The sequence below is a fragment of the Loa loa genome (assembly GCF_000183805.2).
Source record: "Loa loa unplaced genomic scaffold supercont3.229, whole genome shotgun sequence".
NCBI lineage: Eukaryota > Metazoa > Nematoda > Chromadorea > Rhabditida > Onchocercidae > Loa > Loa loa.
Window position 1 is genome coordinate 1 of NW_018108409.1, and position 16285 is coordinate 16285.

The window sequence follows — 16285 nt, forward strand, 5'->3', positions numbered from 1 at the left end:
CAACATAAGTTTGTGCACATCTTGACTGGGTTTTAATTTCTTGAGCTGAAAGCTCGAATTAATTTTCTGTCTGAATTTGAAGCCAAAACTCAAATTCTGTTAATCCAATACCACAGAATGACATGTAACATTAGGCAACAACGTTGGTTTAGCAAAGACCTGGCTAGTATCAAGACAGACCATAACGTTTGAGCCCATACTTTTATTAACTCTAAGATATGCAACGATGCTAAACGTATCAGAGGGACCCGTCAGCGGAAATTGTTGACTATAAATTAAAACACAGAGCGAAAGTGTTACTATTTCCGAAACCTGTTATTTACTCATACAATACATGAAACTTAGCCTGAAATAGACACCACCAAAGAGATTCGTCTTTATGGCTTATTTTTGAGTCATTTCGATATTGTCTATTACACTGTTCATGAATTTGCACTATTGAAATCTTTCCTTTTCAATCCGTTATTCTAGAGAAAATGAGAGAAGAAATAACAAACGACAAGGAATTTTATCGAGTTAAGAGCATCCGAAAAAACAACAGGTAGAGTAAATTCACAAGAATAATTCCAAAGGAATCAAGCTTCAATTTTTCATTATTTTCTTCAGATTTACCAGATTTCAATTATCGCTTCTTACTTTACCTTTTTATTTTACCGTCTACTCTTTTGTATCCGAGACAAATTGTCAGTACTTGACCATGCAGTTCCCTTCACAGTTGAACCCAAACATTTCATATTCAGAATAGAAGCGAATCAGTATGGCAGTAAACGACAACTCGATGAAGTATATAGAACCGCCCCAAAACAACAATCACCACAACAGGAACTACCATTGCCAGATAAGTCAAGAACATGCTTCGTACGAGTGGCATCATTCGGCACACAAACTACTGTAGGTTTCTCTTTCTTTTGAGCCCATTTTTGAGTTGTGATCAATTTAAATAACTGAATCTCAAAAATAATTTGCCGGGGCTTCGCAGCCATCCACTCGATGTCGGATATGATCATTTGTGTAACTCCAAAAAAAAAAGGAAAAGAGAAGCTTGAAATAACAAATCAAAACCGAAATCAAGTTGACCATTCTAGAGGTCTTGAAATGATATACGATCATTCAGCAGCAGAGCCAGCAGTCTAAATTTTTCAATATACTCCATATGTAGCGCAAAGCAAGCCTTTCCACAAAAAATATTTCAGGTGTACTATTTAATACACTAATCAATCTACGGTAGTAGTTCCCAATTTTTCTTGACTAGGGACTACTTTGGCTTTTTTATTCGCAGTAGAGATCAAAGGATTTAAAAATAATAAGTTTTAATAAGTTGAAAACAAACTTTAATCAAAACTTTTAACGTATTGATTTATCGAACAGTGAACAGTCTTTCACATGCCTTTTCATATCGAATTGAAAGACATAGTACAATTGGAACTTTCAACGTTCACGGTTTAGGAAGAATGGAAATTTAAAAGAGGTGCAACAATAGTGTCTAAAGCTACCCAGACGCCACTTTTCACCATCGACAAAAAAACTAATGCAAAAACCGAATACGAAGAACGCTTGAAGGTACAATTTTCCTTTTCGTACCAACTTTGCCTAGCACGACAATGTAAATCAGAGCATTGGATTTAGTGTTGAAAGCAGGATTATTATGCATTTATCAAAACATTCCTCACAATCGCCAAAAACATACTACTAAGCAGATGCAGTATCGCATTACCTATCAAACTTTTTTGTAAGCTCATCTAATCGATAAGCTGCAGGATTTAAAAAAAAAGAACTGGAATTAAGTGTCTTTAAAATCTTCGCACGATGAAGTTGAGATTCTATAACTGTTACTGGAAATTTTTAATTGATCATCTTCGGTGCCCATATCGTGTTTTTTCCAGTTTCAAGCATGGAAAGATGCAAAATTTTTTGTGACAAATCAACTTCTAGCGGAGTGTCTTCACAATCCCAATTGCACGAAAGTATGGCGTTCAACGAGTAGTTATTCTTCAACTAAATCTTAAAATTTTCGTTTACAGACTCAAATTATTTATGCTAACATTATGTGGAATAAACTTATGCAATTCATAAAATTTACAGCACGCTGTATTGCAAATGATTTAAAAAGTAATTTCTTCCGGAATGAGATCGGTTAATAGAGAATTTTTTACCGTTTATTAATCTAAAACAATAGTTGAAGCAAATATAGGTGCAGTTAGGTCATATTTTACATACTCGATACAAAATATTAATAAAATCACAGCCTCTGTAATGGCCAAAATGCATCGCGGAATACCAACATAATCTACAGAGATTTCAACTTTTTCAGAAATCGGTGTAGGTCCAGCCAAAGGCCAGGATATTATGATTAATGTAATAATAAATTCAACAACCAAAGCAACGATCGCTATAAAACTGAAAAAAAGTAACAAGGATGATTTTTCAAGACAACAATTAAATATACTTGCTGCTGAAAAGAGAAGCAGAACATGACTTACGTTCTTCGTATCCGTATACACATAATACATAAAATAATACTAAAAATCCATATAAGTATCACAACAATAACACCAGGACCAACACCAAATATAAGTGTAGACATCCTCTGCAAAATGCAGAAATGTATGAAAAATGAATGAGCATTTATTCATAATAAAATGAAAAGAAAAAAAAAAGGAGGCGAAATCGTGTCAAACCGCTTACAGTCAAATCAGTTTCTCATTAGTCATACAAATTATTGGCCAAAATTACTGATTCATGACTTTCAATTACGAAAAAAATGAGATATACAAGCGACTAGGTCAAAAAGTTGAAAACGAAAGCAGCACAATGTTACGACCTTTGTTATTTATTGCAACAAGCCTCCTAACAAAACCCTACTCTACGTCACGTATGATTACGTGCGAACCTTTAATAATAGGCCGAAATAGCTGTCACCAATTAATCCGCTATTCAGGTTAGCTTAAGGAAGTTCCTTGGATCACAATAAATACAATTAAATGAACATCTCTTATACCAAGTAAACGTTAAGGAAATACGGCATCTCTTATACCAAGTAAACGTCAAGGAAATACGGTTACTATAGAAACTAGTACGCAACAAACACGATTATCCTTTCAAGTGCCTTGAAAAGATCCAAAAATAATAGTTCTGATGTGCAAAGAATGCTAACGATAGTGATTATCATTCAGTTGTAAAGCTTACTGACAATTTACCGACTTGACACTTATCAACACTAGAATCCGGCAACTTTAGTATAGGGGATTCAAGACTTTCCATGCATGATGTTTTTGTTCATGCATTTTCTTTACAACTTAGATATGATATTCTACAGAAAGCAGATCATACAAAGTGGTTTTTATATTGGCAAAGCTATACTTTTCAATAAGCCAGCAAGCACGATGCGCAGAATTGTCTATTAAGAAAAAATGATACATAATAAATACTAATTTTTTAAAATTTGCTTCAAACTCAAATTTGAATCGTATTTTGATTCCAAAATAGAGTTAGAAAAATTCAAACCGAAATAAATAAAGTTAGTAGAATCCTTAATTAAATGTATTAATCAAGTCCAGAGAATTAAAACTTTTGACATTTCTAATGTTTTCCTCAATTGATCAGTAACTATAAACTGAACTGCTATTCTTATAAAGTGTCCACAACATCTTGACGTCATATGCAAGATGCAAGAGACTTGACCTTTGCTTACTAAAATAAACATCGTATTTATTTAAAATCTGACAAATTATCGACGATTTGGATCACCTCAACTAGCTTCAACAGCACTCGGGGGAATATAACTGACAAGATCGATGATTCAATGAGCCTAACAATCTTCCTTTTTCTTTTGGAAAAAAAAAGAAGCAAAATAACACCTTATTAAATTCGTTAGCAATCTGAACAGAAGATGGCGATTCATATAACAAATCGACACAAGTGAGTTAGTGCATAAGAAATGCAGTTAGTTCAGTGGTGCACTGGAATGTTATGGTACCGAAAAGTGGGAAGTTTAGAGACTTTCCGAAATAATAACTAAGGAATTCATCGAAAACAGTATAAATAGCGAATCTTCAAAAAAAAGAAGCAATTTAATTATATTTTTCAGCAGTGGATAGTCAGTCAGTAAATATTCGTTGACTACTTTCTTGCATTTGTTTTATTCAAATGATGTACCTATTAAACAAACTGTTCAAATATGTGACTGTCAAAAACAAGGAAAAAGAAGCTTAGTTGGTACTGAAAATTTTGAATAAAACATGGTATATAAAGACAGTTATATTATTATCAGATATCATATCATTTAGTAGCGGCAATTCATGAGTGGCGTGCCATCTAGCAATCTTCATTTTATCGCTTCTTATTGGTATATTATCAGCATTTCTTAGGATTGGTGAAATCTTTAATCCAGTCCGTCCCTATAACTGCCGATATTTCTGCATCTTCATTTTCGTTAAGGAAACCATATTGCGGGATTTGTTGGAAAAAGATGACTGGTAGTATAAAAGAAGAGTAATCCTGAATAACCTTATTTGTGTAAACAAATAATAATGGTAATGATAATGATTAATAATAATTAACAACAATAATAATTAATAATAATAATAAATAACAATAATAATAATAATAACAATAATAATAATGACAATAATAATAATGATAATAATAATAATAATAAATAATAACAATAATAACAACAATAACAATAACAATAATAACAATAATAACAATAACAACAATAACAATAATAATAATAATAATTACAAAATAATAATAATAATAATAAATGGTAGTAATCCCGAATACAGTTTATTTTTCTAGTGATATCAACTATATGAGTCTCTTTTCCGCTTCGATGATAGTATCCTCTCCAGAAAACTCTTTAATACAATGAATAGTATCTCACAAGCACTGCTAAGTGAGATAAGACTGATCACAGATGTAGGACAACAGAGAACATCTGATAGAAGTTTTGTAGTGCACATCCCGTCCACAAACATCCGACCGCTCATCACCTGATGAAACAATCTCAGTATTACTAACAACGTTATCATATATTTGTAATTCTCCGTCCCCTAACTCGGTAATGGAGAGGAGATTATTGCTGATGAGGAGGACTAAAGATTGAAAAGATTTGAAATAGTATGGCTGAAAGGTTGGTAAAATGGAACAAATCCAGTAATTTGGAACAGCGTATTGACAAGATTAGCGAAATGCTTTGCAATCAGAGAGTGAGGAGATTTGTGAATAGACAGACAGTAACAGCATAGGTTAAATGGAGGAGGGGACAATTGAAGAAACGGCAGATAGTGAGGGGAAATAGACGAGAGAGTGATAACGATGTCTGAGAAGCAAAGTACTTTCAAAATAGATGATGGGTCCTGCAACGATCTCTGTTCTTTTGTATTAAGGTATTTTTCAAATATGTTGTTTGTGTTTTCATTAGCATGAAGAATGTTGCGTCATCCTTTTCGGGTGACATATTAATTGGATGTTTTGATATCGTTTGAACGGATTCGTTAGGAATTGTTCGAATGTTGCCATTGAGAGGATTACCGTGGACAGTTGACGAATTGACATGCAGTGAAAATGGAAGTGAAGTAACACGTATTATAGATATTAGCTGCGAAGAAAAATTGCATTAAAGTTGGTTACAGTGAGTGACCTCTTTTGTTTCGCGTTTTTAATACAACTCATTCTGCAATCCAGATAAGAACTTAAGACTAATATTTAAAGCTAGGTATATATCCGAGACATAAAAGTACGGGATGTTTGTTAGCTTTTTTACTGTATGTGGTGGCATAGAATATCGTAATTTGTCATTTGGTGCAAGTAAATTGAAATATAGCGAAATATATAGGAGTACAAAGTATAAATTAGACAATTAGCTATTCTTATGAATTTCAGGCTCTATACGATTGCTAACGTTATGGAGCATTTCCTTTTGCTGCTTCCTTGTTTTTTTTTTTTTTCTGTCGAAAAATCCTTGGATTTATATTCCAGATAGTATGAAAGCTGTGTGAAATGGAGCAATCAAAACAGTCAGAAGAATATTACGCTGTACATATCCCGTCACCAGATGACGGGATATCTGGTGAAGGTGCCGTATTCACAACCCTGAGGGAAGCATCCAGTTTTGCGAACACTCCGGAAAGTAAAGCAAAGGGTTAGGTATCCAGGATGTATTATATGAAATAATAAAGTGCAACTATACAACAAGAAATAGCTTGAATACTATGCATAAACTATTTGTGTATTCTTTAGGTGCTCGTTTCAAGCGCTTCCAAAGTCAGGATGACGCAAAAAATTATGCCGAAAATGGTGATGTTTTTTGCAAAAGTCCAGAAATATCAATTAGAAGTCAACCTACAGGCGAACCAGGTTCATCTTTCCCGTCCGTGTCTCGAATTATGTTCAATCGTTTGAAAAAGGCAATCGAATTGAAGGTACATAGTTATGTGTCCATGAATTTACGAAGAAAAGAGATACACTGTTGACATTTTCTCTTACGGTCTTATATTTAATCTCATCACTTTTTCTACCTTTTGCTATTTTTGAAAGAGACTTCCATTTAGGACGATGGATTATTCCTGGACATGGCTTTACAGAATCCGCGTTATCTGATCAACATCGGAAGTGACACACCAACAATCGTAGTTGAAGGGTTTCGTTATAATGCTATGCATCTGGCTGCTAAAGTTGGCAATTTATACGTCGCTAAATACGTTCTGCATCTTGTCTGCGATAGTGAAGCATTGCTTACTTTATATGGTTTGTGAATGGATTTAGTTGCTTTTGAATTTTTTAAATTTCGTAATGGATTCTTTAATTCATCACTCCTTTCGGAAGCTAACTGGCAAAGGTGGAAAGTAGTTGGGGTCATGTGCTTACCCATAGGTAGTAGAAAGTAGACATTATCTTTTTTGGCTCATAAAACATGAAATTCATTGTTTGAGGGACATCGGAAGATGATGTTAGGATGCGCTCACGTATACTTCTTGATTGTTACCTTAATATGCCGGACAAAGGTTCACACGATACACCATTACATTTTGCATCAAAATTTGGACACTCTCATTTTGTTGAGCTACTTCTGAGTTACAGCGTGTGCCAGAAAAATCCCATTAACAAGTAAGCTGATATAAATTTTATTTTAGGTTATTCAATTCCATCTATATTATAAACCAAGTTTATGTAATGCTGTAAGTTCACTGATGGGACCTGTGTGTACCTCATTGAATTTCCTTCATTATCATTACCAGAAAAAAATCTTTAGTTAGCAGTCTAGGCTTTATATATGCTAAGACACAGGGTTAATTTTTTTGAAAATTTCATACAAAAGTTGATTCTTGCTGGCATTTAGATTGAATTCGCCCTAAAAGTATAGAAATTTAGAATGGGTTTTACTCCTGCTCAAATTTGTTGCACAAGATATGTTGGCCGTGATAAGGAAGATCTCCGTGCTGTAATGATGCGACTTTTCCTTTCTTTTTTCGTTGCACTTTATCGTCCAACGGATAATTATTATTCAGTAACAATCCAACTTCTTGGTATAGCTTTCGAAATTTTGATGTCACTTTTTTCAACTTATATCAGTACATCATTCTTGTTGTTATAGAATGCTACATTTTTCTAGGCCTTTGTTAGGTTTTATTAATAAATCTGTGCTGCTCTTTTATCTCAAATGTTGATTGCACACGTTGCAATGTTTCACTTTCAGATGAAGTACCGGCTAATACACTTCCAAACGATGCATCTGGATCTTCCGTATGCATGTCGGCCTTGGAAAAATGCGAACTTGCAGCTTACGCTGGTAATTCTTGTTAAACTGAATGCCTTTTTTTGTTTCAATAATTTAATTGCTAAGACAGTGAATCGTCCTTGCAGATTCCTATTCATCAATGGGATAAGAAAGATTTTCTGCCGCTATAAAACAGTGCAGAAATGTAATCATTTAAAAGGCCCGAACAACAAGACATAGACAATAAATTGTTACTGTTTTTTGGATCTTCCACTAAATGCTTGTGGGCAAGTTATCTTTATGGATTTAGTTCCCGGTATATCCGTGATAAATTATTTAAGGACCATTCGCTGATAAATCTATGGCACAGAAATTTTATGAAACATGGAAAATAGAAGAAAAAGACTGTCGTAGATCGTATCCTCGAAAAGGTGCTGAACGTGTTGGACGACGTCTTGCTAGTGAATATAAAATAACTTGGATGGAACGCTGGAATTTTTGCAATAAACTGCTTGACTTTCAATCTTACTCAGGTCTGTTGTACTCTTTCTCGATAGTGTTTTAAATTAACATTTTAATTCTTTTTTTAAAGAAAATTCTAGATTGGAAGGTTTCACGAAATCTTCATTGCATTGAGCAAAAAAATATGATCCCTTATTTTGAAATCTTGATGAACTATTCATTGTTGCAGGACTAGAGGAGTTAAATCGCCGTCTTGTGAACATCAGATTACATCCACCGGTTCATTCAGTTCACGTTATCACTTTCGACTGCGATGACGATCCTGTATTTTTTTCGGATGCCTCTGACACCGTTTATGTAAAGGATGAAAGAGATGAAAGCGATGCACGAGAAACCAATGATTCACATAGCAGATCACTTAGTGGATTAACAGACAAGCAAGTTTTCCAGTTTAAAACAGTTTTTATTTTCTGAGATCTTGGAACAGAAACGTTTCATATCTTTGCATCTTTGCATCTATTACCAGTGGTATTTCGTTATGCAGGATAATGAAAGACTGATCTGGCAAATTTAGTTACTTGTAATGTGCTCCTCAAAATAATGAAAGGTTGATCTGGCACATATAGTTACTACTGTTGCTTCGCTTCTCAAAATAAGAAAAGGTAGATCTAACTTTCATGTTTTTTTTTCTTCGTTTCAAAATTTAAGCAGGCCCAAAAACACGTATGTGACTGCATAAATTTCTGCTAGTTCGGAATTTCACTTGATTATTACAGCAGGGAAGTCGTGGATGCGAACAGTGATCACTTTCACTGGTAGTGTAATTTTCTTTCTACTGTGTTTACGTCCACGTACTTTGATCCTTCTTGCTTTTTCAATTTCCATTTTGTTACCACTTATCGTTTCAAAATGCTCGTGACATGTTTTTGAAAACAGATGCAGTCTTCCTTTCCCAAAAAACTGTGATTTACACTTTCATCAGTCTATACCGATCATGTCCATACATTTGATCGGAAGAATTTTTGACCGATAGTTACTTCTATTATTAGTAAAATTTATTCGAAAACTTGCCCTTAAAATCCAAAAATTTTGTTTGCTCTTTCAACATTTTTTGCTTCCAAGAAATGCTTTCCGGAACTAATGTGTACTGTTTGCTTTTTCTTTTTTTCTCAACTTTTGGGCTTTGCAAACCTTTTTGCTTTTAATTATGAAGATTAGATACTGAAACATTTTACAAGAACCCAAGTCAATTTTAGGTTGGCAAATCTTCATTTGGATTCGTCATCAGCTGATGCACTTTTGGATTCAGGCGACTCTGCACCTAAAGACGATGCTCTTTTCCTAGAAGGTTTTGTGGCTTCCGAATCATTCTTAACTTCTGATTCAAGTGTCGGCACTTCATCTGTTCAACATGAACATACTAGCAGTAGTGACGAACGAAGTGATTCTGTTGATTTCGATTATTATACACCACCATCGTCACCGGAGCCAGTTTATATTTATGAGGGGTTTCCATCGAAGGATGATGAGGAACTAACTATTGCACTCTCCTTGGTAAGCTATTATGCGTAATGAGTATATAAAAAATACATTATGAAAGAGAAAAGATGCAGGAGAAAATAGATTTCCTAAAAATTGAGCTATTATCCTTTTTCCTTAGATTCATTTGGTGAGAGATACATAATTATTGCAGATATCTATTTTGCTGCACAAAACATTAAATTGGGTCTTTGTATGTAATAACGATATATCATGTTAAAAATCATTATCCGCAAACGATGCAATATCAACCAAAATAATTTTATTGTTTGCTTCATGGTAGTTGTCTGACTATTTAGTGTGGCGTGTCTTCTATCGATAGAAGTACTGTTGGTTGCGCTGTACACTAGCGTAGTATAAAATGCTACCAATGTCTGCCATTCCATTTAATCTACCCTCTGATTAAGCCTATGCTAATTTGATTATCTGATTCACAGTCCAGTGGGTGCAATGTCGCCTAGTTTTGTTTTGGTTTTTTAAAACTTATATTCCTGATACTTGAAGTATCTAGTTATTTTTACTGTCAGCATTGTGAATGGCGGAATTTTTTTTTATTTGGGTCCGAATATCTCCAATTCTTGTCATCTTTTGAAAGACTGCTTTTAATTAAGGTCGATCCGCAATTGATTCAGCGTTTTGGTGCGGTTGCTGAATATGTGCGGCATGTACGCAGCGTACCGGAAACAGAACGTTCCCATTGGCCGTTCACTGATTCGCCACGTGCCAAAAGACGCAGAATGTAAATTTGAAACTATATTTCTAACGGGTTGCATTAGCTAGAAAGATTTTTCTTCGTAATAATGCTTCCACTTCTGTCTTTTTGGTACGATATTTTAAGGTTCTGTTTTTTTTTGCTTTTTCTGTATTGGATCTCAGAATTATATCAAATATGTGTAGATCAGTGGGGAACTTATGTTCTCTCTATTAATATGATGTTGTTTATGTTATATGGCGTCAGTTTAAATGTATCTGATCGGGTAGTTTGAAAGTTGTGTTCTAGTTTTTTTTTTTTTTCCTTTTCAAATATGCCTTGACTCTGTACCTTTGTCCTGTGCATAATTGTTATTAATTTAGAAGCAAAATTTAAGCTTATAGGAGTTCAGTTAATTAGTACTAATTTAAAGGGAAAATTTGAACTGATGGAAGATTATTTATTTAATCGAAATGGATGTAAATCAACTGTTTTCTAGTCGGATTCAATATGAGCTGGAACTGGCCTCGTCATATAGTCTTTGAAATCGGCAATGAATATGAGATAGCTAGTTGCTTTCTTCATTACTTTTTTTCCAGAGTATCTAGCACTTTGTCAGGTACGAAAAGTTCTGCGGAGGAAGCAATGAAACCTATAATAACGATTTGAAATATTTCGGGTCATATTTTCATAATTTTAGAGATAGATGTCTACAATTTATGAAAAGGTTAATTATACCAGTCAGTCAAAAAGTGTTTTTAATCTTGATTCTTTGTTTTAATCCTGTTTTTTCAGTAAATACTCCAAAAAATTGCGGACAAAAAGATTTGATTTGGTAATTTACCTGATGTGTGCTTCTCTCTTAAAGTTAGATCTATTTTTGTAACATTCCATGTAAACCATGCTACTACATATTTGCTTACCTCAGAAGCGTTTCAGTTCAATATTCAGTATGACAGTTTCGGCTCATCGGTGTTTTCTTCATCAGCTTTATGTCATAATTGACTTTGTCTTATATTATTTGTGATCCTGTTTGGATTCATTGCCGAAAATAAATTTCTGTTCACAATTAAGCTGAAAATCCATAGATATCAAACATTATGGAAGTGATTACAACCGTTCGCATATGCAAAAGAACCAAAAAAAAAAAAATACAGAAGGTTTTTCGGTATACAGTTGATATCGATAAGTAAGGCAGTAGATTATACGCGCTGTATAACCAGGTGAAGCGTTCTTATTGATGTGATATTCCAGTGTATCTCGTTATCAATCTAATTGATCTCGATCCTTCGGATACATTAATCAAGGGTTTAAATTAGAGCATAACTTCAGTGCACAATAATTATTGATGTCTTTCAAATGTCAAAGTAAAAGTCTTCGACCTTTCCTTTGCTAGGAAAGGTCGAAAACTTTGATGCTTTGTAGTGTATGTCTCGCAGGAGGTCGGGGAAGTCTTAAGAATCTTTAGAAGTCATGTTATTTGTGCTTTGTGTTCGGTATTACAATTACAAAGGGTGGAAGACTGAATGATATGAAGTGAATTCTTTCAAAATTTATGAATAAGGCATGCGTGTGGAGGATGGATAAAGATGGGGAAGTGGCTTGCATTCTTTATGGAAAAAATGCTTCCACGCATCGATTACTTATGCAGTTTTCTCCCCAACTTTCACACCTGATGAAGTACCTCTCCACAGGAAATGTTTATGATTTCCGCGGGACAGAGTAACTTTTTTTTAAAATCTACGATGAATAGTTCAATGGATAAACTTCAAAGTTTTTAAAGAATTTACGAGCATTCCAGGGACTCCTGAAATCGATACGGCTTAGACAAGTTAGCATTATAAATTGAAATGAAAAGCATCATTGTTTTTTATTCCCTTTATATGCTTAAAACAAGGATGTAAGCCAAAATGACTCTGGTTTTCTAAATTGCTTGTTGCCAAGCTTTTTTCTATAAGGTTAAAATTTATTTTCAAGAAAAAAAGGAAATTGCTTCATATCATCCCTGGTAAATAAAAATTCTTAAAAAGTTTTGCCTTTTTTTGTAATATGATCGAGCAGTATTTGATCGGATTATAGAGATAGCTTTGCTATCATCGACCAATTTAGGATGTCCCCACTTTACACGTGAATTTTAGTTATTGACAGACGTTGAAGCAAAATGTAATTGCTATTATCAATCATACCGATGCCAACAACAAGTATTATTCGGTTTTCGAGCTGTAATAACAACAATAATTAAAAATAAGAATAGTGTGCGTGTTATTAGCTAAAGCCGATAGTAATGATAGGTTTTTTTTTTGGAATAAAATTATAGCTTTGATGGAATAGGAAAATGATGCATATAGCTGGCAATAGCTTTTCAATGATAAATCTTATTTTTAGAATAGCAGACAACTAACTATTCTAGTCCTTCCTTTCCAATTCACTGATTGCTATTGATTTATCTTTTCATTTTCATTTGGGCTTATTTGGTCTTTGGGCTCTTTAGCTTTGATGTGCTAGACTAAACCTAATAAGGAAGAAATCTTTCATCTTCCTCTTATTTCCATTCTAATGTCCTATATTCTCTTGAATTTTAAAGTGTTTCTTCTTGTGCATGCTTTTTGTTTAAGATATTCTTACGTACCACATTTTCCTAATAAAAATTTTGAAGGGAAGTGTAATAATATAATATTGCATATTATACATATTTATTAATAACTTTTATTTCCCTTTTCCTCGAATCCTTTCTCTGTTTTTCAAAGTATCCACTACTATCCGGATTATTCTAATGTCATTCCTGAAGGTTTCATTGGCGGCCTAACTAGTAAGTCAGTTTAGATAAATAATTGAATAGATAGAATAATAGTACAAGATTGCTGTTAGATTTCACCTTCATCTATATACAACTCAGTTTTTTTATCATTCAGCAGAAATCTTTTTTTTCTTTTTTTTTTTAAAGGGAATGATTTATTATAGATGGCTGTTCCATATTTTAGTTTAAACTATAAAAAGTAAAGAATTTGGAGTCGGTAATTTTTGTTTAAAACTCATTGTCCCAATTCCTGAAGGATCACATCCCGGATTGATCAAAAGTTCAAATTACTTCATTTAGATGTTCTGTCCGAAAATGACTTACTGATTTAAAGAGTCCCTTGCAATTCATTTGCGAATTTTAACTTTTCTTAAAAAGATACAGAAGGAAAAAGTAAAAAAAATATATGTTCCTTTAAAAATGAAGGTAAAGATACTAAATTAACCATGATGAGACAACAAATTTTTAACTAAATTCTTTTCGACTATGAAAAGAATTCTTCCTTCAAACTTTCCTTCTTAAATTCTTCCTTCATACTGATTTCCTCCGATTCATGTTCGTTTCCATTCGTCAATATTTGAGCGGAGTATCTCTGAGTCACTGAGTCACGCTAAAGTTTTTTTTTTTTATTGCAGTTCTGCCACGTTCAGGACTATTATCCTGGTTTGAATTTGGTTTAGGTGCTCTAAAATCGTGGAGTTTTCAGCCCTTTAATGGAATAAGGGATTTCCTTAAGTCATATTTTTGAGAATGAATTTCTAAAGTTTTTTGAAGTAGAGCTAAATTCATAAACAAATCTTATATCTTGCAAGGCAGCCACGTAATTTAGTTACAATGCCATTTCTGTATCAGACGTTGAAAATGTTCCTTGCATATCTCAAAACTTTCTCACCGCCAATATTTGTCAACGTCTAAATAATAATAAAATAACTTAAAATAGAGCTTCCCTCACAACTTTCTGCCTGTTTTGCATACATTTGCCTATCGATTGATAATTGTTTTCAAAACTAAGCCAGTGCTCTTAAAGGTGTAGAAACAAGCCATCTTAAACTATCAGACTTTGCCTTTTTTACTTTAAAAGGTAAATCAAACAACTGTTGAATGACCATTCAAACGTCATTTTGCTCCTTTAAAAGTAATGGAATGAGATATGACTAAAGGCAAAACAAAAACTATTATCCAATTCAAAAAATGCATTTCTTGAGCTTTATGGCAGCGGTATTTCCACTGCGCCACATTTAAGATTTAATTTCCATTTTATCTTCAACGTCATCAAATTTCAAAACAACAAACGACATCAAAAATCGACTTTACAGTGAGTATCAGTTATAATCTTGAAGAGAGCGATCAAAAAACAGCTTGAAGTAAGCAAGACAATCAGGATTGTTCCAGCCTCAATGTGATGACAATTGACAATTTCGATTCTGCTAAACGGTATTAGTAACTACGCCACGAACTGAAAAAAAAACAAGGAAGGCAGGGCATTAATGCCTGCATTCCCGACCGCATACATTCTTTTAATACCTGTCATTTCCATGAAATGCACCTCTTATTGCTTAGTTAATTTGGAATTCTTTTAATACAGCTAGTTGTATTCTTTGCATTTGAAACCAAACCAAAAGAAAAAAAATTTTTCATTTCCACTGTCTGACGAGAAAGGCACAATAAATAGATATGGAAAGTTTTTATTACATCATTTATATTGCTTTCCACTTTCCGCTGGCATGTTAATCGGTGGGTGGAATAGAATGGATAAGTTGTCAAGTGGTTAGCTTTATGAGTTCCATTCGGAAAAATGATGCTCCGTTGTGTTTGGATGTCGTTGCTTCACTAACAGGAGTCTTTATACGCCGAATATCCTGAAAGTTCTGGTTTTGAACTGGTTTGATAGTACTTTACTGATTTTAGTTTTATTTTGTTTTCTATCAATTTCATTTCTCTTCATTACCACTTTCTCTCATCGGATCCATCAAATTTAAATCAAAAAAATAGTGCGTATTACCTCTCACTGACTGGAATTCTACCAGAAGTTGGTATTGGAGAATTCGGTTACAGAGGTATCTGTCATTAAATTAGTTATTAAATTAAATTTCGTTGCAGGATCTTTTTTTTATCGTCAACAATCATGTTTAGAGAGGCTATAACTGAATATTAATTTAATCGTAATCATGAAAATTCGTTGATTCGAATTTCATGAAAAGGCGATAAGTACTGGGTTCTATTTCACATATTAATGCATTGTGATACACAAATCAAAAAAATTTAATGACTGAGGCGCCGAAACGGAAGAACGTGTAGTAAACCAAGTAGGTTGTGAGAACTGAAAAATTTTACCCAAATTACTAACTGCTTGGACGTATCATAACCTCATTGAAAAGATTTGTACTGGAAATTAGCATCTCTGATGAAAAGTGAGCCTGAATCAATATATGTGGAACAATTTTCTTAATTCAAATTTGTCATATTGTTGAGCTTTTTAATTTGCTGGAATTTCACCAAAAAAATTAATTAAGATGATTAATCCATTGAGTGAATTATGATCGTGACTGCAAAAAGCTGGGAATAGTGAAGGATAGGCGGAATAAATGGAGTTAAATACACATTCGCCAAATACATGGGCATATATGTAATTTATTCAGAGAAGTGTATAGACTAGAAATTATTCTAAAGATAGGAAAGATTTATCGGACATTTTGTAGCTTTCAAAGAAGAAAGAAGGATAGGCAATCACCAATGACTAGCTTTTTGGTATAAATCCATTAGGGATTTTCTTCTGACAGCGATCCAATGTTACATATTTTTCTTGTCGTATCCTTCCTGCTTCCTCCATTGTAGTATTAATTGGTGGAACCATACAATGGAACATAAAATTTAGCAGTTTTTTGCTTTGCTTCCATCATCACCCATTCATTTTTTGATTTAAAACCTTTTTTGTCTCGAAGCTTAGAAACGACATTTTATATTTCAGGTTTTTGACGAATATTTCTATGACAGGAGAAGCTAGTCATTGCTTGCCGACACAGCCAGTGAAGATACTTAACGATTTGGAGGAGCACTAACTAGAAGAGACGAAATT

General features: G+C 33.6%; 3 protein-coding genes across 3 annotated transcripts; 2 read left to right on the plus strand and 1 right to left on the minus strand.

Annotated features, from left to right (window-relative positions):
* Positions 1-740: 740 nt before the first annotated feature.
* Positions 741-2006, plus strand: LOAG_06263 (hypothetical protein; the record flags this gene model as incomplete). Its single annotated transcript, XM_003141799.1, has 3 exons — positions 741-891; positions 1447-1560; positions 1884-2006. Coding segments are annotated over 3 exons (388 nt in total), but the record flags the coding sequence as incomplete, so codon positions are not given.
* Positions 2007-2152: 146 nt separating this feature from the next.
* Positions 2153-2597, minus strand: LOAG_06264 (hypothetical protein). Its single transcript, XM_003141800.2, has 2 exons — positions 2481-2597; positions 2153-2397 (listed from the first exon to the last, which is right to left on the minus strand). The coding sequence occupies exons 1-2, from the start codon at positions 2582-2584 to the stop codon at positions 2160-2162; spliced, it is 342 nt and encodes a 113-aa protein (XP_003141848.1). The 5' UTR covers positions 2585-2597; the 3' UTR covers positions 2153-2159.
* A 3390-nt stretch (positions 2598-5987) lies between these two features.
* Positions 5988-10464, plus strand: LOAG_06265 (hypothetical protein; the record flags this gene model as incomplete). The annotated part of the gene is made up of 10 exons (XM_020447104.1): positions 5988-6145; positions 6244-6425; positions 6555-6750; positions 6936-7110; positions 7375-7529; positions 7700-7792; positions 8062-8253; positions 8412-8619; positions 9439-9736; positions 10333-10464. Exons 1-10 carry the CDS (start codon positions 6004-6006, stop codon positions 10462-10464), a joined length of 1773 nt encoding a protein of 590 aa, XP_020302630.1. The 5' UTR covers positions 5988-6003.
* Positions 10465-16285: the final 5821 nt, after the last annotated feature.

Bases quoted from the DNA above. Each gene is read 5' to 3' on its own strand.
- LOAG_06264 (XM_003141800.2), bottom strand. From the start codon at position 2,584: ATGTCTACACTTATATTTGGTGTTGGTCCTGGTGTTATTGTTGTGATA. The intron at 2,398-2,480 runs GTAAGTCATGTT...ACTTTTTTTCAG, and splicing joins TGTATACGGATACGAAGAAC to TTTTATAGCGATCGTTGCTT.